This window comes from Protopterus annectens, chromosome 2.part0, assembly GCF_019279795.1.
Source record: "Protopterus annectens isolate FY-2018-M chromosome 2.part0, PAN1.0, whole genome shotgun sequence".
NCBI classification, from domain to species: Eukaryota; Metazoa; Chordata; order Ceratodontiformes; family Protopteridae; genus Protopterus; species Protopterus annectens.
In genome coordinates this window covers 944,921,140-944,946,727 of record NC_056728.1, presented here as the reverse complement: position 1 = coordinate 944,946,727, position 25,588 = coordinate 944,921,140, and the positions used below count along the sequence as shown (strand labels likewise).

Sequence of the window (25,588 nt, the reverse complement as noted above, 5' to 3'; positions counted from 1 at the left end):
CCAGTTTTTTTTTTTTTAAATATGCAATACCCGTCTACAGAATACCCGCGGTGGTGGTGCTGCGGTAGTGTTGTCACCTCACAGTAAGACGCCGTCCGGTTCGATTCTCAGCTAGAGCGTCTTCTGCATGGAGATATGCGTGAATGGGCGTACCTTCATTGAAGGTTGTACGTCAGGGCCGGTAACTCGGCACGTAAAAATCAACTATCAATCATTAGCGGACCAGAGTTCCGCTGTGGTGACCCCCAACCAGGAAAAGCCGAAAGACACAGATACTTGTCTACAGACTATCAATGTTCCTCATTAAAACTCCAACTACTTCAGCCATTATTTACTTAGAACTTAATCTTCTACACTTACAACACTACACCAAAAATTTATATAACATTTACTTTTTCTAATTATATTAATTTCACTAAGCTGTCATTCAATTTTCATACACAACACACTGGCAAAAATATTTTAAATCAAGGATTCTCTCTTCCTTTATTTTAGTTTTTCTCATAAATAATCACTGAAAAGGATTGCAGAAGTGCTAACTGTAATATTCGACAGTCATTCCTTGAGAAAGGGTCATCAGTAAACCCCAACACGGACATTTTCCACTGATGGCAGCCCTTTTCAGTTCTTAAAAACACCACTCTGTAGTGATTCTACATAGTCTGCAGGATAGCCATATAGAGGGTTATCACCAATGCTACCATAATGTTATTGAGGAATTCTAGGGGAGTGATATGTAATAATTAGACAAATGCTTTATACTGGAAATGCCTGCAATAAGGGATTTATGCAGCCAAGTGTCTGAAATTAATCAGCTTCATAAATTAACACAGACAAAACACTATATTCAGAAATTACTTTCAATGGGAGAGACCATGCAGCAGGCAAGTATCTGCAAGTTTAGTACAGAGGTAGTGGTTGGTGGGTGAGTGTGTATCAATAGGATTATACATAGTCACGTGAGAGAGAGAGAGAGAATATGTACGTATGTATGTATGTATGTGTCTGCACAGAAGGGGGTTAGAGAACAGGTAGAGTAGAAATGTATACATGAGAATGGGTGAATGTGTCCATGAGTATGATTGGATGGAGGGGGGGGGGTGTCTGATGTATGGTGTGTGTCCCGTGTCCACAACGGAAATTTCAGAGCATGTGTGAGTGGTGGGCTTCCATACTCTTCAATTCCCCCTAGAACAATGAGGGAAGTCTAATATGGGGCTGGGGGGATATTAGACACCAGGAACATTTTTGAAATACTACTAATACAAGTATATTTCAAAGTTAATAGGACAGCAGCTTTTACAGCAAGAAATGTTTAGAGTATCATACTTCTTACAGTCTATAAAATCTGGCATTACTGACTGCATTCAGCCATGATGAGGGACGCTGCACATACAAGAGGCAAAATCATGGACGCTCTGTAAAACCAGTTGAGAGTATGGGCATGTGTGTGTGTGTGTGTGTGTGTGTGTGTGTGTATTGAGGGGGAGTGTCTGTGTCAACATGATGCACGGGATGCTAGCAATGATTACCACAGGAAAGTGCTGGTAAACAGTAGCAGTAACACTAAACAATTCAGAGACATGCAAAGTGGCACATAATGAGGTCTTTCCTCACTGTAGCTAATCTCCTTTTCTCTGAATCACATTTTTTCCCAGTTGTGAAAACTGCTCCTTTTGTTGCAACAGTTTATGCTCACTACTGTGTTAGTTACAAATCTAGGCCATTGCTTAATGACCCATTTTTCTTTTGTACCAACACTTCAGATCTGCATGAAATTAATCTTACTATGTTACATCTTACTGCTTCTAGTAAAGGATTTATATTTATTTATTCTTTATTTATTTATGGATATTTGATTACCGGGAAAGTACATCTGGGTAGAAGCCCATTTTCAGCGGAGGGCCAAACATCTGCAATTGAAATAATTATAACAAATTAGACATAATATAAAAATATTGTTTAAGAATCAATACAAGTTATATGACAATCATTTAATATTTAGAAAAATTAAAGGTAAGTTAGTGTAATACAAATAGAAATTGCAATACAAAGTGAGGGAAAACAGGCTTATGGTATATTTAGAGAGAAAGTCAGAGAAGACAATTGGATATCAGTAAGGAAATAAGTAAAGAAGGGAGAGTAAGGAGGTATAATGAATAAAAAAGGTACTTGTTCACATTGAAGGGTACAGTTTATCCTGGTTTTGAGCAAGAGCACAATCGGATTTTAGCTAGGAAGGCTTTCATATTGATTTTGACAGATGGGAGGGTGGGTACAGACCTGATAGAAACATGTAAGGGAGTTCCAGGCCTTAGCAACCTTGTACGAGTATATACAATGTCCAGCAGATTTGCTATGTTTATAGATAGGAGTTTTTGGTCACTAGATCTCAATGACTGACTGGGAACATAGTTTTGTTGAAGTTTGTTTTTTTTTTAGTGCTGGACAGGTAGATGGGCACTGGATAATTTTATAGGTGGTAAGAAGTTGTGTGTATGTTGGTTGATGTGACAGTTCTAACCAGTTTAGTCTTTTTCAGTGCTATACAGTGGCGGGTTCTGAAAGGGATAGTTGCTACAAATTTAGCAACTTTGTTACAGCAATGTCCAAGTTTCAATTTTTGTATAGCCTGGAGGTTAAGGATGGGAGCACCATAAAGAAGAGTTGACAGAAGTAGGTCTGTGGTTTGTAATCAAAAGTTTTAATCCATGGATTAATTTTCTACATTTTTGTTCTCAATTCTCTGATGTTTCACCCAGGAATTATCTGATCGACTTAGTGCTTTATATATATACTTTAATAGATAATCCATGCTGATATTTAACAGACAATATACTTTGAAAGTAATTATAATTAAATGATGGAAAATATCACTTTTTTAAATTAATTTGGAGTTCAAGTTTCTTCTTACTTTAGAAAAATTTAGGGGGTAGGGACTTCATCCCTTCGATACTTATCAATTTTTATGGCTGGAACCTCTGTATTTCCATACTCTTTTCAGAGACCATAGTCATTTTTCATTCACCCAGCATTCTGGAAAACTGAAATACTAGATTTCTTTGTATATTATGAAAAATCTAGACAACGTAAATATATATTTTAATCCTGTCTATGACCAATTTCTTTTTTTCTCTATTTTCATCTTTTGTCATTTTTGTGGCTCTCTTGGCCACTAAACAATGTATAACTACATCACTAGATTTTCTAATATTAACAGTTACTTCATTAAAAAAATTAAATTGTGGCATACATCAGTCTGATCTGTTCCATTTGCTCAGTCCACTCATGCTATGTAAAACAATGTTATTCAACACCGTTTCCATTAAACACTTCAAAACAATTTTTCAAATTCCAAGATATCTTGCGACCAGGGTGTGTTACACAGTGATCAGGCTACCATTTTCCCAAATCCTCGGAGGTCATTACCGGTCACAGATTCTCTCCTTGACTTGTAATGCCTCTACACTCGGCTTGTTTATCATCTACAATGTTTTTGTTTATATCGTTTATTCATACTGTTCTTTCCACTTTCCATCACATTACCCATCACCTTCTTATACTGTCTTCAATGCTACAACTTTATTGTCTGGAACTCATTTATGATAGAGATACTATGTATGCCTTGTGCATGATCAACAGTGTACACGTCTCGGACAATCGCATACCATACTCTTCAATGGAGAGCAATTTTGCAATATCTCAAAACCATAACCTCACAAAAGGTATGACTCATAGTCTTTCAGTAGTCCTAACAATAGATTATATAACAGTCTTTCCCATACAGCACAAATACAGATCCACTATGCCAAAAATTATATTTTGTTTACACCCTGCTGCATCTAAAAAAGTTACTGAAAAAAATTAAGCATTTAAATACTTAAAGGTATGCTTATTCTAAGTAAGGTGTGTTCTTGTTTTAGGTTTAACTAACTGAAGGGAGTTGACTGCAGACTTGAAAAGGGAAACCACTGGTGTTGCAGAGTTACCATTTATCACACCTGCATTCTGGAAAATATTGTGAGTATGTTTGCAAAATAACTGGATAACTCAGGGTTCACTCAGTGGTATGTGAAATCCTAGGGAGCCAGTAATTATCTCTCTGAACTTTAGCTGCACTGAGCAAATCTCATTTGGGTGTGGCAGAGTCTGACTATTACCCAAGTATGTTGTACAGCTTTACCATACAGCTTTAAAGCCAAGTGTCCTTTGTATATAAACTGGTATCTATGGTGGGATTCAAACTCGCACAGCTAATTCCTTGTACATAAATGATGATAGCAACAGTGTTGGGAGTTATAATCCATGGTCTCTGACTATCACATCAGCAATAGTGAGTGGACCTTGTAAATTGGATACGCATAGCTTGCAAAACATTTTGCTTACCAATAAGTTTACAATCAACAAGCTGATGAATATACATAAATATATCTTGCAAATTAGTGATTTTAATTTTTTAGTCCATTTATATAAGAAACTGGCAGAAAAGTACTCTTTTTTTTTCCATAATCTACAGAGTGTTATGGTTAAGGAGTGCAAATCCAAAGGAATTTCAATATAAAACGGTATGTCAAAGGAGGACACGGTAACACCATTTTGTGCATGACAGCCATGGTCCTCTAAAAAGGTGACACAGCAAACAATTTATTCAGTCCCCAGGACTTAAAATGCAAACTGAACTGAAATATTGAAGTTAGATGTAAATGTCTCAAAGCAGCTGACTGAACTAGAAAGAGCATAAGATTAACAAAAAAAAAAAAAAAAAAACAAAAGCAAAAGATAAAAGGAGAAACGCCATGCCAACATGAGAGTGAGATGGTGGCTATTTGCCAAAGTCAAGTGAGTAAAAAAAAAAAAAAAAAAGGGGGGGGGGGGAGATGAAATCATAGGATGTCAAGGTCAGTATCAAATTGTTTCTTTCTGTTTAATTTCTCTAAGTCTGTGGGACTTTTAATACCACGGACCCCATTCTAAGTCAGGGTATGATTAGACTTCATGAAATTAGTATTCCTCAGTCTAAACAGTGATGATTTTGAGAGCTTTATCTAGGCATTTGAAAGGACGTATAATGAACTAATTTACTAGGGGTACCAGGGTGTGGTTTATAACCCCTCCGCTCGTGGGTAACACAATACAGACTATGTTAAAATATGAAACACAGGTCGAATGAATTATGAAAAATGTGAACATTATTTTCATTTTTTAAATTAACTCCTGAAGTTTACATTAACAAAGTCAGATAGCAGTGTAGGTAACTATATTATACAAATAAAGTCAGATAGCAGTGCAGGTAACTATATTATAGAAATAAGCATACATTTTCTTATGTAGGCAAGTGGTTTAAGTGAGCAAGCACTCTGTTCCTTGCCCGAGGATGTGATCTGCTTAGCAGATCTGTAGTATAGCACTGCTGTGAAAGGGTGGATATGGTGAAGTCTTACCTACTCTGCAAGGCAAAAATGTATAAAGGGGCATGCAGCACTGCATATGGATATACAAGAACCCATGAGTGGCAGTCTAAACTGTATCAGCAGGATGTACAGGTAAAAGGGAAAACACTACTTCAACTATACAACATGGGCTTGGAATGAAATGCTTCAAGTAATAACAGTTGGAAAATATATGGTCCAAAGTTCCACGTTGGGGAATAAAGTCACAGAAGGGGTAAATAAAAGTAGCAACACAGTTGTAGGAGGCTGTCTTGAAACTGCAACTGCTAGAGATTACCACAAGGCATTTAACTTGTTCTAGTAGAAGGAATAAAAACGATTAAGGAGGATACAGCATCAGATATAACTACTAGTAAGCATGCAGCTATCAGATCTATGCACTTAAGAAACACACTAACTAAACACATAAATGAAAGTAATGGGCATAATTTATTTGTTTAGGGTAATGCAATATGTTTATGAAAATATTTGCAGATGTGATTTGACTAACTGAACTGAGAAGGCTGAATTAAGATGAATATTGAGATTGTACGCTGATAAATATCCGGGACTGAATGGAAATGTATGTTTAAAACCATTCTTTAAGGGCATAAATTGAATCACTAATCTTGATTAGGTTTAAAAACAATTAATAAATTTGATTAGTTAGATGGAATTTTTTTTAAAAGAGCCTCTGGCTGGTGTTGTGAATAGATCTAATGAAGCGTTCACCTAATGCACAAATGCTAATCTGTTTTTAATCATTTTATTTTATTAAATGTGCATGCAACGAGCTGTAGTAGATTTGCTGGTTTTTATTTTAATTATTGGCAGTGTTTCCAGTACAGGCTTTCGAATTCTGCTTGACTGTTTTCTTTTTCGAATACAAAGTATCATTAATTGATAGCAGGATCATGTAAACAGCCAAGACACATGTGGAAACGAACTTGGCAGGAGAGAAAAGGAGGAAATGGAGAATTAATAAATACTTAGCTAAGCATGGAAGCAGTTGTATGGAAAAGGTGTCAAATAAAATATCCAGCCACTATACACAAGTCAAGCTGGTAGTGTGGTCTGCTCAAAAAAGGAAATGGGTGGTAGTGAAAAGCCTCAACTAGAGATACAGCTGGCAGAAGGTGCTGCACTTCTTTTAAATAATTACTTCACTGGAATAAACTGCCGATAAGGAGTCCAAAATCTAAGACACCCAACTTAAAAAATACTAGACTTATGTTAGGAGTACCTAGGAAAATTAAAAGAAAGAATAGAGGCAAGTGCACCTCTTACATCTGAAGACAGCCAAGGGGTCTTCTAATGCTCATGCACAGAGACAGTCTGTATGCTTAAAATTATTTTTGTACAGAAAGTGGCCACCTAAACTCAAGGTGAAAGGAAAACAATACGACACAGTCAAAAAGGGTCTATCATTGGGCACTTCTAAGCAAAATCTATAATATTCATTTTTCAGGTCACATCAGCGTACAGCTTACAAAAAAGATGTTTATGCAAATTATTGGTTAGATACTACGAATGAAGTAAAACCTTGTTAATGTCAAAAAGATTAAGAAAGCAGATAAAACTAAGGTAAACCGAAATGGAAGAACACGTAGGTATTGGATTCTAATGGATAATAAGGACAGATGGGAAAGTCTTCTACCCAGTCATCATCATTCAAAAAATTAATTCTTTCAAAACAAGAGACCGGGTGTGTATGACATGAGCCAACCCCATGATCTCAAGCTTTGTTTTTGTGGTTTCCTGAACAAAAGTTACTAGAGTTAGGAAGTAGGGAAATGTGGCAGGAGAACTGTAAAAAACAGAAATGTGTTTTTTCCTGATAAAAATGCATGAAAAAGTGAATTTACATATAAAATTGGTAAATAATTATTGAAGAAAACAAAAAAACTGCATTGCACTTGTATTTTCAGGAAAAAGTAATACGTGGAAAATATGTGAAACTATACAACTGAATTTGCCACAGTAAAAGTACAGTTAGAAAAAAAAGTAAAACTAAAATCCTGTTGGAAGATACTGCCTACGTCATGGTGACAATGTCTTATTGGGATAATAGCTTGCTGGGATTCTCCTCCACCCTAGAAGAATATGAAAACAGGAACCAATCTTAAAATTATAACCAAAGCCATAGTAAATCTTTTGGAAGAGTTTAAAAAAACATGCAAAAGTTACCAGAGTTACTGCTTTGCTTGCTCAAGTACATCCTTGAAGGCAGAATTTAAACTGCTTTACGCTGTCCTTTAAAGGACTCTAAATATTCTACTTTGGACACAAGATGAAAATATTTAAGGCCCATTATATCTTTATCCCAAAGCAGATATCTCCTAGTTCAAACGCAAGATTTTTTCCTGCACATTTTCCACTTTTCTGAAAAATTATTTTCAATTCCTTGTGCAAGTTTTGGACTATGCATATAGTTAATTGGAAAAAAAATATTTTAACTTAAGAATGTTACCCAATTCTGAATGTTAGTGGCTGATCTTCTAATTACAGGCATAAGAGTTTATGCATTTTAGTGGGACCTGCAACTATGTGATATCCTCCCTATGAAGGATGACTCTCAGAAATAATCATTGTCACCATTTAAATATTTAAAGGTAAAACAGTCAAGCTCTTGCTTTGTTAGCTTCGACTAACCACAAAGCAGAATGCCACAAACTTGGAAGGCAGGTCTTTGGTACTGTACAGTTACCATTTACCCCCGATCCTGTCAACTATTTTGTACGAACATGAACACTTTGGTCAAGTTTTAAATATTTTTGGTAAAGCTCAAGTATTATCACTTATTGATCCATAGGTAAATACTAGGCTACTGCCCTGAAGGTCTGTTTTAAGACTACCCAGTGAAAGAATCATACCTTGTACCTTGTGTTTGTGAGGCGAGGACCTTAACCATTATACCAAACCAAACCTCTAAGGCACTGGACTCAGTCTGAGGTGGGTAAAATCATAGGTGGCTAGTGGTTAAACCTCTGAACTTTTGCTGACAGAGATAAGATTACTTGAATCCACCCATTTTTGCATGGAAATATTAAACAAAAACAAACAAAACCTACTTCATTCCCTATCTGTAACCAGCAACTTAATTAAAGCAACCTTAGGTTTCCCAGCTGTTGAGGACCATGTTAAATGGTGCAGTACATGCCCGAAATAGATCAAAGGCCCCATTACTGGCCACTCATATATCTGAGTGATGCATGCATTTTAAGACACGAGGCCAAGCAACAAGTTAGAATGACTTGAAAAAATGACAAAAGCAAATGTAAATTTTAAAAAATATGTAACTATTAAAGCCTCAAAACACAAATATGAGAGTGAGGACAAAAAAAAGAGAGATATTACGTTCTAAAGAAACATATCATGAAAATGTAGAGAGAATTATATAAAAATACATACAAAAATCAAATGAAGTACTAACCACAAAAGCCAGATCAATAATTTAAATGTCAATGCCTTAAAGGAGAAGAATACTTTGTTTATTACAAAAATACTGGAGTGACTAGTAACTTCATTGTAAGTTAGCTTACATTTAAGATGCTGTGGTCACCAAACACATGCTGCAGCACACACACACACACACACACACACACACACACACACACACACACACACACACACACACAGAAAGGGCAGCAGTTAGGCCAACATTTCAGATACTGAGAAGAAACCCAACTTCTACCTGTAAAAAGGGTTTTATCATAGAAAAGAACAGCCTGGTGATTTAGGGTACCATGATGAGAAAGAAATAACTGGCCAGATGAAACAAGGAAACCGTACTTCTGGCATAATAAAGTGACCATTCAAACAGGATTAAAATGTTGCAGGGCTAAACAGAAAAAAAAGTAAATTAAATCATCACTCTACTGTGCACAATAATGTTAAAGGCTGTATATTTTCTGAAATGAGGCAAAGACTTGACTAGAAGTAACATCTTAATTGAAACTGGCAATACAAACCATCCTCAGCAAAATGCCATTCAGAACAAATCAGTGCAAGAACCCAGTTGTAAACTGCAGCATAACTGCTTAAGGGAATTCAGTACATGCCACGTGATGGGGGATGATGTGTAGCACCAGTACCTTTTTTACTGTACAGATGCCCTTCACTTCTTCCCCCAAGGACAACAATAAGAAGTGTACTTACCACAACGTTCTATGTTTGTCCATCCTCGCCTACATTCTTGCAGGATGGGTTCAGAGCTGTTCACAGCTCTGACTCGGCAGAATACTAAAGCTTGAGAGCTTCCACTGGCTCGAGGCTAACCCCTTTCCCATGATGTTCTGGGCCACATACCCAGATCTTGTTTGCAAGTGAAAGATTAGACTAATCCAAAAAACACATCAGAAAAATATCTATATCCAAATACAGATGTTTGATACAAAAAAACCCGAGATGCCAAATCATAATAACTATGTACATAAGAATAGACTTGTCCACCCGTTCCTTTAGGAACGCAGAATGAGTGTAGGAGGGTGGGACGCAAGAATGTAGGCGAGATGGACAACAAACATAGATAGTTATACTAAGTACATAACCTCTTAATGTTAATGTTATGTTGTCCTATCTCGCCTCAATTCTTGCATATAGGAATATTCAAGCCCAATTGAGTGATATTTTTTTAGAACAAAGAATAGACCTTTCATTGTAGAATTATTTAAATGTAACATCTCCCAGAGTACCATTCTTCTTTGGAAATCCAAAAATTCATAAAGATATTAATAACCCCCCTATGAGACCATAAGTAGATGGGAGAGGATTCATTATTTCAGCTTGTGCCCAGTATGTAGATTATGAATTGAAAAAGGGGTTTCAAAAAGCAAGCCAAATCTGTAAAGATTCATGGACATTCTTAGCCAATATAAATGAAGTTCAGTTGGACCAGGATGACATATTACCAACTACAGATGTCAATGATTTATATATGGTAATACCAAAGGAAGAAGGGCTAGAATGGACAAATAAAATACCGCATGAGATGACTAGACTTATTTTGGAACTTCTTGAATTGATTCTTAGAAACAATTATTAGTTTTAATCATAAATATTTTCTCCAGAAAAAAAGGTACAGCCATGGGCTCGCCCTGTGGAGGTGCCTATGCTAATACAGTAATGGCTTATTAGGAGAGGAATTTTGTGTTTAATACCAAGTAAAGCATATATTTTAAAACCTATCACAGGTTCTAAGATGATATATGTATAATATGGAATGGACCTATGGGTTTATTGGAAGAATTTTTATCATATACAAACACTACGAACACATTTTTTAAATTTACATGGAAAATTGATACTAAATGTATGGATTATTTACATGTACACTTATTTAAAGATAATACATGTAATAGACATGCTGCTATTATATACAGGAAGCAAACATATTCCAATTTGTTCCTGCATTTTAGCAGTTCATATCTGTATCATCAGAAAAGAAAATCTGTGGTTAAAGCTCAGTTAGTAAAGGCGGCTTGGATGGTCTCTAAAATGGAGGATTTTCTCCAGGAATGTAACACATTACATTTTATGTTCATTCAACAAGCGTATCCAGCTGATTTACTAGAACGAGTTAATTCAAGAAGTCAAATCTAAAAGAATGAAAGGCTTTTTAAACCCATTTTAGACTGTCATGATAAATTAATCAATCAAGTAAGAGAAGAAGAATTCTCTCTCCCTCTGGTGCAAGAAGGAAGTGAAATGAATGTGACACAATATAGTGTTAAAGAACAAATAGATTACACAAAAGCTTTTGTCATTACTTGTAGCATAGACCATAAGCCCCTAATTTCTATATTTCAGAAAAATTGGACCATCTTGTTAGATGACCCTTATGTCAGGCAACATGTGGGTGATAAACCAGTAATTGTATATAAAAAAGGCTTGAGTTTTAAAGACTTATTGTAGAAAGGTCAAGTTATTCCCTATAATAACAAATGTGAATGTTTAAAATGTGGTGCATGTACATGGTGTAATAAAATAATAGAGACCGAAAATTTTAACTTTAAGAAATAATAATTATGAATTAAAAGGAAAATATAATTAAGTGGTGGTCTATTTAGCACACTGTAATTCATGCACCGCATGTAATTCATGCACCGCATTTTACATAGGTAAAACAGAAAGAATAGTCAAAGAATTTATGAGCGGGAGTATGCCATAAAAAATATAATATAAACAATGCCTTATCTTAACACATCATAGATCACCAGAGTCATAAGTTTTATTTTATACGTAACCATAGATGATAAAAAGCCATGGGGACTGCAGTTAGAATTAAAATAGCAGCTTCAGTTGCAAGCAGATTCATGACCAGGTATAAACAAACGTACTTCAATCTCAGCGGTAAAGTTAAAAACTCTACAGAGAAAGAAATTACAAGATCGAGTAGCAAGGTTTTGGACCATAATAATATGGATTAATATAATATGGATTTCTTCTTTTAAGATATATGGAGTTGTATTTCTATTTCATTATCTTTTATAAAACATGTATAAAATATATACGTTATTTACCTAGAATGATGGTAGAGATGGCACCCTATAGTTTTATAAGTAGTGGTGAATGTTCTATTTCAAAATGTTTTCCATAAATAGAAGTATTGCCTTAAGGAATTGTGTTAACCAATGAGAGGATGTTGTGTGTTATTTAAGGAAGTGATGTACTATATTTGATGCCTGAAGAAGTTTAATATTGGATTAAATGAAAGCGCTAACTATTTTCGTCTCGTATGAGTTTTATGCAATTTGGTGCATTCTGCTGGATGTATATATTTAGCTGCAGGAGTCCGGTCTACAGTGTTTTTGTGTATTTTGACAGCTTTTTTTACTCTGTTTTCTTTTTTCCCCAATCAACCTACTTCTTCTACCCAATAAGCACCTGACTCTCTTCTTACAGGTTCATAGGTAGGTACTAGGCTATTGGGCCTACATAAGCCTAGCCAAAAAATGTACCTTGGCTTTCGTCACCCAAGAAAATTATTTTCCTGTGCCCCTGTCGAGCAGAGCCACACAAGTGATCCCTGGGGCGAATTTCCCATCCAATCATCAAGATTTTTCTTGAAGAGTGCTAATGAGGAGCTCTGTATGACATAGATAGGTAGTCTGTTACAGAGTATGGGAAGTCTCTGGGACAGGAATCTATCCCTCCAGCATGTTCTGTTTATTGTGGTGACAAGGTTTAGATCCCTAGAGCGTGTAGCTCGGAGGGATTGGGATTTCTTTACGTGGAGCATGTCCAACAGCTCTGGGTTTGACATAGCTTTGTATGTTAGGAAGAGATCGCCCCCGAGTAGGTAATATGCAATGGAGTAAAGCTGTAGTTTTTGAGACTGTCTGCGTAGGGCATCTGTTTCAGGCCAGTAATCCTCTCTGTGAGGTATTTTTGTGGTCTTTCCAGTTGTTGTAGAGGTCTTGTGAGGTACATACCAAAAGGGGCGTTGTACTCTATAATGGGTCTAATGAGTGATACAATGACCTCTTTTTCTGGATGAGAATCCTTTTGTGATGAACCATGTAGAAGGATTTCCTGACCACTGTGGTGATGTGATTATCAAAGGAGAGACTACTGTCCACCTGTGTCCCAAGGTCTCATCACATTTTCGGCATCAAGTAGACTACCAGCTATGTGGTAGTTCATGGGTACAGAGTTTTTACCAAAGGGGATGACAATACACTTTTTGGCATTGAGCTTCAGGCCATGGCTTTTACACCAGGTTTCTGCTTCTCTCTGTTGCTGACTTCCACTGTACTATCTCTTAACCTACTACTAATATCCACTCCTCCTGTTGTCTACTATTTGTAACTGATCAATATACTTAGTCCCATTATCTACATGACTGTGCTTTCAATAGGTTTATCTGTTTCAATATATTGTATACAATTCTAGCTTTCTTTATTATGGTTTCATATACTGCTATTCTTATTGTACTATACACTTATTGTAACATGCATCCCTCAGTTCTATTTGTACTGTTGGAGCTTTTCTCCCCAGGTCTCCGCTGAAAAGGGCTTTGTCCCAGACAGACTATCCCGGTCAACAAATGTCAAATAAATAAAAATACAGATGTTTATGATTCAATGGCCAAGTGAGATTTGGAGGCCACTTTCTTAACCAAGAATTACAATAGCCAAGCAAAAAACTGTTCTCAAAAAAGATAAGGATTGGCATTCTGCTAATTATAAATACGTTAAAAATGGAAAGAGCTGCTACAACACTTGGTGGACGGACTTCAAAACAGACATGAGCAAATGAGAAAGTGCCCAGACAAATTAACACATTAAGCTAACTAGAATTTTGGAAAACATAGCAGTCAAACTATAAACAAAAAAGAGCATTAGTCTGAGAAAAGCACACAGTAGAAGCAATCATACTCCCCAAAGTTACCCCAAGATACAAATATTTTATGAAAAATGCTAAACAAAACAAATAAATGTACAGAAATATACACAGTGAAGGCCACAAAGCCAACTCTCCCATTCTCCACATGGGCTAGGACTTTTTGCTAATGGGGAATTCACACATCAATTGACACTATACTTAACATTGTTGGAGGCACTATATTAACATTAGCAATCAAAAGTGAAAATGAGATTTGACCATCACAAAAGACTGAAGTCTACTATGCAGATACTATCACTGAAGCACACCAGGACAATGTATGTTTAAAACCATAAGTACCAACCTTGACTTAAAGAACACAAAGACCTATCAAAAAAGTCATAAAATGTTATAGCTGAACCAAAACACATAGACATGCATGCATGAAGAGGAGTTTAAAACAAAACTACTGCTGAGCACCGTTGTTGTTTGTCTTTCGGCTTTTTCCCGGTAAGGGGTCGCCACAGCGGAACTCTGGTCTGCTAATGATTGGCAGTAGATTTTTTACGAAACGCTGAGGTGCCAGCTCTACACCCAACCTTCAACGAAGGCACGCCCATTTACACACACATGTCTTTTGAACGCTACCCAACTGCGGGGAGGACATGCAGACTCCACACAGAAGGCACTCCCAAGCCAAGCTGAGAATTGAACGGCAGAACCTCTTGCTGTGAGGTAACAAGGCTACCACTGTACCACCGCGGAACTGTTCTGCGAAAATAAATAAAACACACACAAATAAGAGTTGTATCTACCAAAACCTTACAAAATGTGTGTCCATACTTCACTTAGCTACTTAAATAATATGTGCTTGGTTATAAAAACAATGATAAAGAACAATCATTATTATTACTAATATAGTTATTATTTATTCTTTGATAACCAGGAAAGTCCAAGTGAGCCAATGGTCCATTTCCAGTAGGAGACCATGGAGAAAGGCTCCAGAACAGATTCAAAAGCATGTAAAGAATAGCTAAGTAACTACAGACAAGGGGAGAAAGCCTCACCATAGATTAAATATTTTACAATGAGTTAGGGAGAAAGGCTCAACAATAACACACAAAAACATTTTACGGTAGTTGATAAGCTATTATAAGCAAGTGGAAACAATCCCAAAAAATAAATAAAAAACATGGATTGAAATACATTTACAGAAATATTAAGAATAAAATATGTACTGCAAGTAGCAAGACACTACAAAGGTGGATAACCTACTTCAAGCAAACTAATACATAGTTATTCAAAACAGACTATATTTCTAAAATATATGGAGGCGATAAATAATACAGCATTCTGCAGCCAAAAAACAGAGGAATAAAATGAAATGTGGGGGAGTAATGAGCAGGAGGGAAAATTAAGGACATGGAGAGAGAGAGTTTATCATCATTAGAAAGATGGGAATGTTATGGAAGAACATGAAAGAGAAAAATTAATATAGTAAGTATTGGCTGAAGAGGTAGAAGAGCATACATGAATAGTATGATATCATTAAAGCGAGAGCTTCTTCTGATGTTAGGCCATCACTACCTGGTAAAATATGAAGAGGTTAATAAATTTAGAGTTTGAAAGGCAGAGTTATAGCGAGTAGGTGGTCAGGTATGCAATACAACACATTTTACATTATACTAAATTGTGTGTCCTACATTCAGCTATATTTATGTAATAAACAATCCTAATAACATTTGTACAGAATAAACCATAGTACTTTCCAATTCTCACAAGTATACGAGTTTAACATTCTGCACTGAAATACTGTAAAAGGAAAAAGTGTATTTTATTGAAAAAAATAAATTTTTATACTACTCACACACATGAGCACGTGTAAGGAGACAGACACAGAAACATGTGTCTATTTACATACAAACACATACCTGCATACTTCACACCAAGAATGTTAATGTAAACCTGAATTTCTAAAAAGAAAACGTTTCTCAGAGATAATTATGAAGTACGATTAACAATGAATATGCATCATGAAAATAACTGAACGGTTATGCACCAAAAGATGCTTTAATGTAAACATATCCTTTTATCTGTATGAATGTAAATTTGGGTTGTATGATCTATTCTTTCCATTTTAATACACAACTTGTCATTATTAAACATATTTGTTTGAAATTCTGCCTAAAGTTTTAATTATTATGCATAACATATGAGGAGGTGCAATACATTTAAACATGACTCTCTATGACGCCTGTGCCCTGGCCCAGCAATCAAGGAGTCTCAGTCCTCACCACTAACACCAGTGAGGGGCGTCCATATAGGGAAACGATAATAAACACACACACAGTAAAGTACAATTTCCCTTAAGAGCTCACAGAGATCAGTCAGTCTGGGGCTGGTTTCTCCCTTTCTCTCCAGGTCCCCAATAAGACTCCCCACTGGCACAGCTATAGGGTCCAGATCTCAGCCTAGTGGGCAAGCTACAACCTCCAGCACATTCTCTGTCCAACCAGTGCTTCATGTCCCTGCCCAATTAGCTGACACACACACACACACACACACACTTTTGAGATGAGTTATATACAACCACACAGACAGTTTTAAGAAGGGAGGTGATGATTAGTGATCAGCAGTATGGTTTCATGCCAGGAAAGAGCACTACAGATGCAATATTTGCTCTGAGGGTGTTGTTGGAGAAATACAGAGAACATCAGAAGGAGTTGCATTGTGTCTTTGTGGACTTAGAGAAAGCCTATGACAGGGTGCCTAGAGAGGAGTTGTGGTATTGTATGAGGAAGTTGGGAGTGGCAGAGAAGTATGCAAGAGTGGTACAGGATATGTACAAGGGTAGTGTGACATTGGTGAGGACTGCGGTGGGAGTGACAGATACATTTAAGGTGGAGGTGGGATTACATCAAGGATCAGCTCTGAGCCCTTTCTTATTTGCAGTGGTGATGGGCAGGTTGACAGATGAGATTAGACAGGAGGCCCCGTGGACTATAATGTTTGCAGATAACATTGTGGTATGTAGTGAAACTAGGGAACAGGAGGAGGAGACCCTGGAGAGATGGAGAGATGCTCTAGAGAGAAGAGGAATGAAGGTCAGCAGGACTAAGAATATATATGTGTGTGAATGAGAGGGAGGATAGAGGAATGGTGAGGATGCAGGGAGTACAGTTGGTAAAGGTGGATGAGTTTAAATACTTGGGATCAACAGTTCAGAGTAATGGTGAGTGTGGAAGAGAGGTGAAGAAGAGAGTACAGGCAGGATGGAATGGGTGGAGAAGAGTGTTAGGAGTGATTTGTGACAGACAGTTACCAATAAGAGTGAAAGGGAAGGTCTACAAGAGGGTAGTGAGACCAGCTATGTTATATGGGTTGGAGACGGTAGCATGGTCGAAAAGGCAGGAGTCAGAGCTGGATGTGGCAAAGTTAAAAATGTTAAGATTTGCACTGGGTGTGACTAGGATGGACAGGATTAGGAATCAGTATATTAGAGGTTCAGCTCAGGTTGGACAGTTTGGAGACAAAGCAAGAGAGGCGAGATTGCATTGGTTTGGACATGTGCTGAGGAGGGATGCTGGGTATATTGGGAAAAGGATGGAGCTGCCAGGTAAGAGGAAGGCCTAAGATGAGGTTTATTGATGTGGTGAGAGAGGACATGCAGGTGGTTGGTGTGAAAGAGCATGATGCAGAGGACAGGAAGAAATGGAAACAGATGATCTGCTGTGGCAACCCCTAGCGGGAACAGCTGAAAGAAGATGATGATGACAGACACACCTGGGGAAAATACTCTTGAGCTCTCTGATTCTCTCTCTTTAAATTGATAACACAGAGCTGCTTCACATGACATCCCAGGCTAACAGAAACTACATTTACATTCTTTACACTCGGTAAGACACCAGAGCAATAAAGGACATTTATACATGCAAATTCTAGCCAACTCTAGTCTTAAAACAATAGGCAGGATGCCTTCCTCTAGACATATTGGCTCCGAATTTTGACATCAAAGACAGTCATAAAGTGCTTGACTTAGCTTTCTTACAGCAGAGTGCACTGTTGTTAAATTTTTACAGTTCAATATCCAATGCAGTCTTTTCACATTTAAGAGAACAAGCCTGTGGCTTACATTAATATTTAAAAATGACAGAATTATCCACAAATTTCTACCTGACTAAGCTGGCAGCCTTTACCCATCTTCACATCCTCTTTTTTAATGTTACATAGATAAAAACAGCTGCGAATGTTTCATAGTACATTGAAGAATTAAATAACCCCAGAGGTCTTAAATGAGACAGAAGAAATATATGAACTAGGATGAGTGTGCCCGGTTTATACTGCACAATGCCTCCTTCACACAATATGGATAGGGTAAATGACCAACTGTTTTTACATTTCTGATAACTGATGAAACCTGGTCAACAAACTTTAACAAAAACAGTGAAGAATGTAAGGAATATCATATAGTGAAGATCACATAGTATGCAAGTAGGAAATAAATGGACTCAAATCCAACTCTGCAGGGGTTGGGAGGGTGGCCTAATGGTTAAGGTGTTTGCCTTACAAGCACAAGGTGCAGGGTTTGAGTCTCACAAGGGATAATTGGCTAGGCTTAAAATGGCTTGCAAGGGCAGTTAGCCTAGTACTAACCTATGAACCTATGCAACGTCACGCCTTAACTCCTTAATCAGTATACAATATGACTGCAGACTGAAAAAAACTAAAGCTCTTCATTCTCATACTGTATTTTTGTACTGAGCATTGTAGAAAAAGATGATATGAACCTCAGAATGACTGCATGGCACTGACCATGTGAGGTAAATCAAATGGTGGCCTAATGGTTAAAGTGTTTGCCTTACAAACGCAAGGTGCAGGGTTTGAGTCTCACAAGGGGTAATTGGCTAGGCTTAAAAATGTCTCGCAAGGGCAGTTAGCCTAGTACTAATCTATGAACCTATAAGTAAGGAGATGGTCAGAGTCTGATGGACTTTGTATACTAAAGTCAGGCAATAGTTAGCAAGTAGGATAATGAAAATTAAGGAGCCTGTATGCAAGGTTTCATTAACTGTAGAATGTAGGACTAGAGCCTGCCATGCATTATTAAGAGTCTGAACTGTTACTTCCTTCTTGTAATCCAGGTTCGATTCCTTTAGCCTCTACTTGTTTATTTTCATGATACACATTTGTTTGCTGTGTGACTCTGAGCAAGTCATTTAACCAGAGAGTGCTTCTGGGCTATACCTGAAAGAGGAACACTTGTATCCAATGGGCTTTCAAAGTTAACAATTCAATAAAAAATTGTTGCAACCGAGCTGTGAAAGTTCCCTCATTTAAAAAAATGTCGCCGTAAACATCTACTCCTAGAATGTTTACTATGTCACCTTGATCCCCTCTCTGGTCCCAGTTATTAGATCAGGTTCATGGGGAACAAAGTCAGCTTCAGGAACGTGGAGAATGAAGGGGCGCCAGAAGCAGCTGATAAAATATTTTTGCTCTCCTGACAGCTTATCAATAAAATAAAGAATGTTCAATGTGCCATATCAAATTCTCACTCTTAGTGAAGGATACACTGCAAGTTTTTTTTTTTTTTCTTGCCTGCCAGTAGTTGAATCTTATGCTCTGCTAAGAAAGTGAAAAAATTGCAATGCCTCCGAAAGTCACTGCAACTTCTTGCAAAACCATAGTAAACACCATATGAAATGGACAGCATGCTCTATTATTAAAATAAAAAAAAAAAAATCAATCAGGAATGTCATCTGAAGGATACAGCAGCAAAACTGCTGGGGACAGTTAATTCTACACAGAGATAAAAACAAGAAGAACTTTATTTTAGTACTCATTTAGTTCTCCAGAAATAGTCAATTTTAAGTCATCATTTCACTGATATTACAACGATGCTGGACAATCATCAGAAGCCTTTGTAAGTGCTTAGGCTGGATGCTGTGTGTAATCAAACAGTAATAGTCAGATGTAGTGCCCCGTTGCACAGTCATTCTGTGGCTAATAATAATGCTCTTTCTTAACTCTAAACCAGAATTAAGCTTCAAGCTGGTAAATGTTCTGAACGTTGACTCCAGCAAAGCCAAGATTTAAAAACGGATCTATTAGGTGTGTTGTGCAGTGTATTCAGTCCTTCCATACCAAGCAAACACTGCAGCCACACTTTATCAGATACCTAGCAAATAATTTCATCTTCCCATGAGCACTTCACAGCATGCATTGCCTCCGAACAATCTCCAAAATGCAAGGGATTTAACAACATATATAACACGTTTTAGTAGCGAATGTCGGATCATTCCAGGTAAACAATTTAAAACTAAAAAAAATAGCTTTCTATTAAGAAGCACATTCTAAGCCACTGACAATTTTAAAGTCCCGGCAAAAATTTTCAAACCAAGATGGTACTATTCTAGCTTAGCAAATAAAACTCACTTGACAGCAGAACCCCCTCCTAGCTAGCGCCTTACAATTGAAAACATTAATTTACTCCCTCCAGCAATAATTCGTGAATAAATCAAACGGTTTTGCCTGTTCTATGCACTCCACTTTGCCGAGCACTGCAGTACAGCCATCCCTTGCACTGATCATCCGCGCACAACCTTAATTTACCATATACACCCTGCATACCTCCACATCCGCAAGTCAACCTTAGCTTACCTGGGTGGCTTTGTGGAATTGCTTCTTCAGTCCAGCAACAGACATGATTGTGCTACTGCGGTTACTTCAAAAATCCCCTACCAAGGGAAAACAATTACCCGTGGGAAAACGTAGAATTTAACTCGGTAAGCAAACCGCCTACGGATACGATGCCTCTGTCGAGTCAAGATGCCTCCTGATGCCAGGGTTTCTGCTCCCAGCTCCCCTGCACTCCCTAAGCAGGTTACTCTGTCCCTTTCAGCAGAGGTGTGCTGACGTCACTGACCAAGTCCCGCCATTTAAAGTGATAGAGACAGTTTGTGAGCATCCTGTTGGCAGGTTAGCAAAGTGTGCGTTGTGATAAGGCGAGACGTGTAGTGGTGGTTGCCACAACAGTTAACGAAGTAATGCACTACCTGCAGCAGTTATCTCAAGCACAGGTTGTTGGCTAGACAAATTACTCTTTTCACGGGACTGTACCTCTAAATTGTCCCCGATCTTGAGTCCAATTTTAGCTCTGTCCCTCTTGATCCCTTGTAAAACTGGTGACTTTGGAGAAAAGGTGGTAAAACTATTCTTAATAAATAATGACAATGATTACAGTTATAAGAAAATGTATACCATTTTCTTAATCTGTAGTACTGGTATTTTAAAAATGTCCTCGATTAATTCTAGAATTATACCTGATTCTGCTGATTTTTGTCCCTGGTATCATAGCCAATACTGACCATTTTCATGTTACAAAAGAGTTACAACACATTTTGAAAATCAAAGGAAATGAGATTAGTAAAAAATAGTATTCAGTAAAAATAAATAAATAGAACAGAATAATGGCCGTGATTGCAAATTTGTAAGAAAGCTCAGATACATTCAGAATATACGTTTTGTTTTGATAGGAACTAACAGGATGCTTGAAATACTTGTATAAATGATAAGAAAACGCAGTCTAAATCGGCAGTTAAGGTTAATCATACCTAACAGGGTGGGCAGTTCTGGGCTATACTTGGACCATTCAGAGATGATCTGAAACCTGATCCCAAAACTGGACAGTATCTTGGTCTGGTATTGATACTGCCCACCCACCATAGAGGGTATTATTAGTCTTGGAAAATGGGGTGTTGATTTTTTTTCCAACTTAGACATTATTTATTTATTTATTTAATATAAATATTTTGATGACAGATATTTTTCTGTCAAACTACTGTTTGTTAACTTACTGAGTAGGCAGGGTGAAAATAAGAAGTTATGTATATACTATAATGTTCCATGCTTGTTGTCTGTCACACCTACATTCTTGCAGGTTGGGTTCGGAGCTGATTATAGCTCCAACTTGGCCAAATACTAAAGCTCGAGAGCTTCCATGGCTCGAGGCTAACCCCTATCTCATGATGCTCTGGGCCACATCCCCAGATCTTGTTTGCTAGCGAAAGATTTAGACTAATCCAAATAACTTACACCAGAAAAAAATATCTATATCTATATACAGATGTTTGGTATGAGACAAAAAAACTGAGACTCCAAATCATCATAACTATGTACATAAGTATAGAATTGTCCACCCGTTCCTCCAGGAACACAGGATGTGGGTAGGAGGGTGGGACGCAAGAATGTAGGTGAGATGGACAACAAACATGGAACGTTATGGTAAGTCTACATCTTCTACCTAATACAGGGAGAACATTTGAGAAGGCCAATCAGCTTAGTTTCTGCTCTTCTTTTCTCTCTTTCCACTTAAAAAAAAAAATTCTAAGCTTGTTTCCTGCCTTTCCTGTGGGTAGTCTAGTCTGGATACAGATTTGCTGTGTCCAGGATTATTTGTGGGCTTCTGAGACCCCAAGCCTTTCTGTGTTGGAGGGAAGCCTTCTAGCTTAATTTTGTTTCTTAGAACTAGCCATTTTTTTAATTTCAGCACTCATCTGTTTCTTTGACCTCAGCACTTGTTCAGAACTTATTGTAAGCACTAAATAAGCTACAAATTACTACAGCACTCAACTTTCCTCACTGTCTAGAAGAAAACAGTTTCTAGTACTTAACAAATAAGCACCTATCCAGGCATGTCTAAGGGTCAGCTCCCGGTGTTTTCTCCTGTCTACCTGATGAATCTGGGCATCTTGGGGCAATGCAGCAATTGCCTCATGTGCACAGACAACCCTCTCCTCCTACCACCCAACACTACAACCTGTGAGAGATGCAGTTATATAGCCAAACTGGAAGCAAAGCTCTCTTCACCTAAGACTGAACTAGACAGTCAAGAGGAGAAGGTAAACACTTGCACCACACCACACTCAGCACATAGTCCCTCAAAACCTACACCACCAAAACACACACATAGAAACACAAAACACACACCTACATTCGCGGAGACTCTCAGTAAAAACCTGCCCAAGCAACAGGGACCTCTAAAGCAGAAACACAAGCAACCTCCACCCCCCAACACAACCCAAATGACACATAGAGCACAAACTCAGTGTGCCACTCAACCACAGCCCATAAGGCATAACAATGTACCCAACACTCTAGTCATAGGTGACTGTGTAGTCAGGCACACTTATGTTCCACTCACCAGGCTAAACAAGGAGAAAGTTACTGTCAGCTGCCTGTCAGGTGCCAGGATCTGCCACATAACACATTCACTCAGGTCACTCCACAACAACACAAATATGACTCTGTCATTGTCCATGTTGGTGTGAATGACTTGAGACATACCTCCCTGGACTACATGAAAAGGGACATGGAGGAGCTGTCTGATCTTGTAGCCCAGGCAGGTATGACCCTAGCCCTGAGTAGCATCCTGCCATCACCCAGAATGATACCACAGTACAAGGACAAAATGATTGACTTCAACAATTGGCTAAGCTTCTGGTGTCATTCTAAGGGGATCCAGTATCTGTCTGCCTGGGATGACATGATCGACAAACCACAATGCTTTGCCAGAGATGGCCTGCACCTGTCCCCCCTGGGATTCTGGATACTGGCCAAGGCTCTAGCCACCCCTATAGTGCCTTTTCTAGGCAAGGTTCAAATGACAAATTCACCACCTTAACAGGAAGAATCTGAGGGTATTGCTACTCAATGTTAGAAGTCTAAACCTCAAAATGCACTCACTCGAGGCACTCCTTAAAATGGAGTATCCCTGCATTACCAGGCTATAATTCATACCACACCTTTCGGCCACCTAACCTGGACCGAAACACTAAAGGCGGAAGCATGTCCATATTCATTAAGGATATCCACACCTCCAGGCTAGTTGCTCAGCATAATGCATCCGAGATTATCCAAGTGCAACTAACTCTGGGCAAGACCGCAATCCAAATTATAGCTTGCTTCAGATCCCCCACCATGCCCCAGGATTCCCACTCCTCATTTCTTGATGCACTGGAAAATATTAGGATACACCCTAACACCCTAATAATGGGCAATTTCAACTACCCCACCATTCACTGGGAAAACTACTCATGTATCAACTCTTGTGCTCAACATTTTCTGGAATTCATAAATTCAAATGCCTTGGATCAACTTATCCACACCCCCACCAGGGGCAGCAATATCCTAGACCTGGTTATTACCAACATGGGCAACCGGTGCTCCACACCAGAGGTCAATTCCTTGTTGGTCAGATCCAACCATAAGCTAATCACCCTAGACATCCACATCCCTCCCCCACACCCCATTAGAGAAACCACAGTAAAAAATTTCTCCAAAGCTAGCTTCACGCTTCTTAAGACAGAAGTGGCAAACTTCACGACACCCATGCTGACGGTAGAGGTATGACTGCTGAATCCTACACAAATGCACTTTATAAGCACTTACATGAGTGCATGGATCGTGCAATCCCTAACAGAACCATGATGCTATCCTCCAAAAAAAGGAAGCCAATCTGGTGGTCCCCTGCCATAAACAAACTCTACAACAGAGGAAAGAAACTGTTGCAAAAAAGAGTAAAATCCCATGATTGGAGAAACTCCCTGGTCAGCCTCAGTAAGAAGCTGCGATCCCTCATAAAATCCTCTAAAGCTAGTTACGAAAACAAAATTGCCATGGACTCTAAAGACAACCACAAAGCATTCTATAGCTATGTCAAGAATCTCAATGGCAACACTCAGATCTGCTCTGAGTTACAGCACAACAGCACTAAATATACAGAACCAACTGATATTACCAACATCCTGGCAAATAGGTTCAGTGCTAACTTTACGCCCCTGTCATCCCCTAAAGGGCCCATCTCTATACCAGAAGAATGGAAAGTTCCTGTAATCATGGCTGCACAGGTAAAAAACACACTCTCCAAAGCCAAGAACACAGCATCCATGGGACCTGACAACATCCCAGGCTGTGTTCTACATGAACTATAGAATGAACTGGCACCACACTTAAGTACCATGTTCAATCATAGCCTCACCTCAGGCTATATGCCCAATGAATGGTGCACAGCGACGGTTATCCCACTCCACAAAGGGGAAGCCACCACGGACCCCGGAAACTACCACCCCATTAGCCTGACAAGCCTGGTCTACAAGGCTATGGAACTTATAAACAATGACATTGGTAATCTCCAAACTCAGGATCCCACCCAGTTCGGGTTTGTAAAAGGCAGATCATGTCTCCTAAATCTGATAGACTTCTTTGAAGCAGTCACCAAAGCCGTAGATGAGGGTAAGGTGGTTCACACAGCCTATCTAGATCTCGCCAAGGCTTTCGATACCATCCCCCACTCTGGAATTATAGATAAACTCACTAAACTAAGTATAAATCCCTATGTCACAAGATGGGTTTCCAACTGGCTCACTGACAGAACCCACACTGTGAAAGTAGCAGACTCCAAATCCAACTTCAGACCAGTGACAAGTGGAGTACCACAGGGTCCAGTCCTGGGTCCTCTCCTGTTTGGCATCTACTTCTCTGAAGTACAGGCTAACACAGGAGGTCTTTGGCTAACGAAGTTCACAGATGACTGCAAACTAGGAGCCATAATCAAAACTTCAAAAGATGTGGACATCCTACAAAAGGACCTCGCTGAGACAGATGCCTGGTGTCAAAGCTATGGCCTCAAGCTCAATGCCAAAAAGTGCATTGTCATCCCTTTTGGTAAAAACTCTGTACCCATGAACTACCACATAGGCGGTAGTCTACTTAACACCGAAAGTATGATAAGAGACCTTGGGACACAGGTGGACAGTAGTCTCTCCTTTGATAAT

The 25,588-nt window shown here is 38.3% G+C and overlaps 1 protein-coding gene across 1 annotated transcript in view; it reads right to left on the bottom strand.

Moving 5' to 3' along the window:
* The window catches only part of SH3GL2 (SH3 domain containing GRB2 like 2, endophilin A1), a 2,269,193-nt gene extending 2,248,527 nt beyond the window's left edge, over window positions 1–20,666 (bottom strand). The window contains exon 1 of the mRNA XM_044061202.1: window positions 20,415–20,666. Coding sequence (XP_043917137.1) covers window positions 20,415–20,459 — 45 coding nt within the window. The 5' untranslated portion in view covers window positions 20,460–20,666. The remainder of the gene's footprint in view (window positions 1–20,414) is intronic.
* Window positions 20,667–25,588: the final 4,922 nt, after the last annotated feature.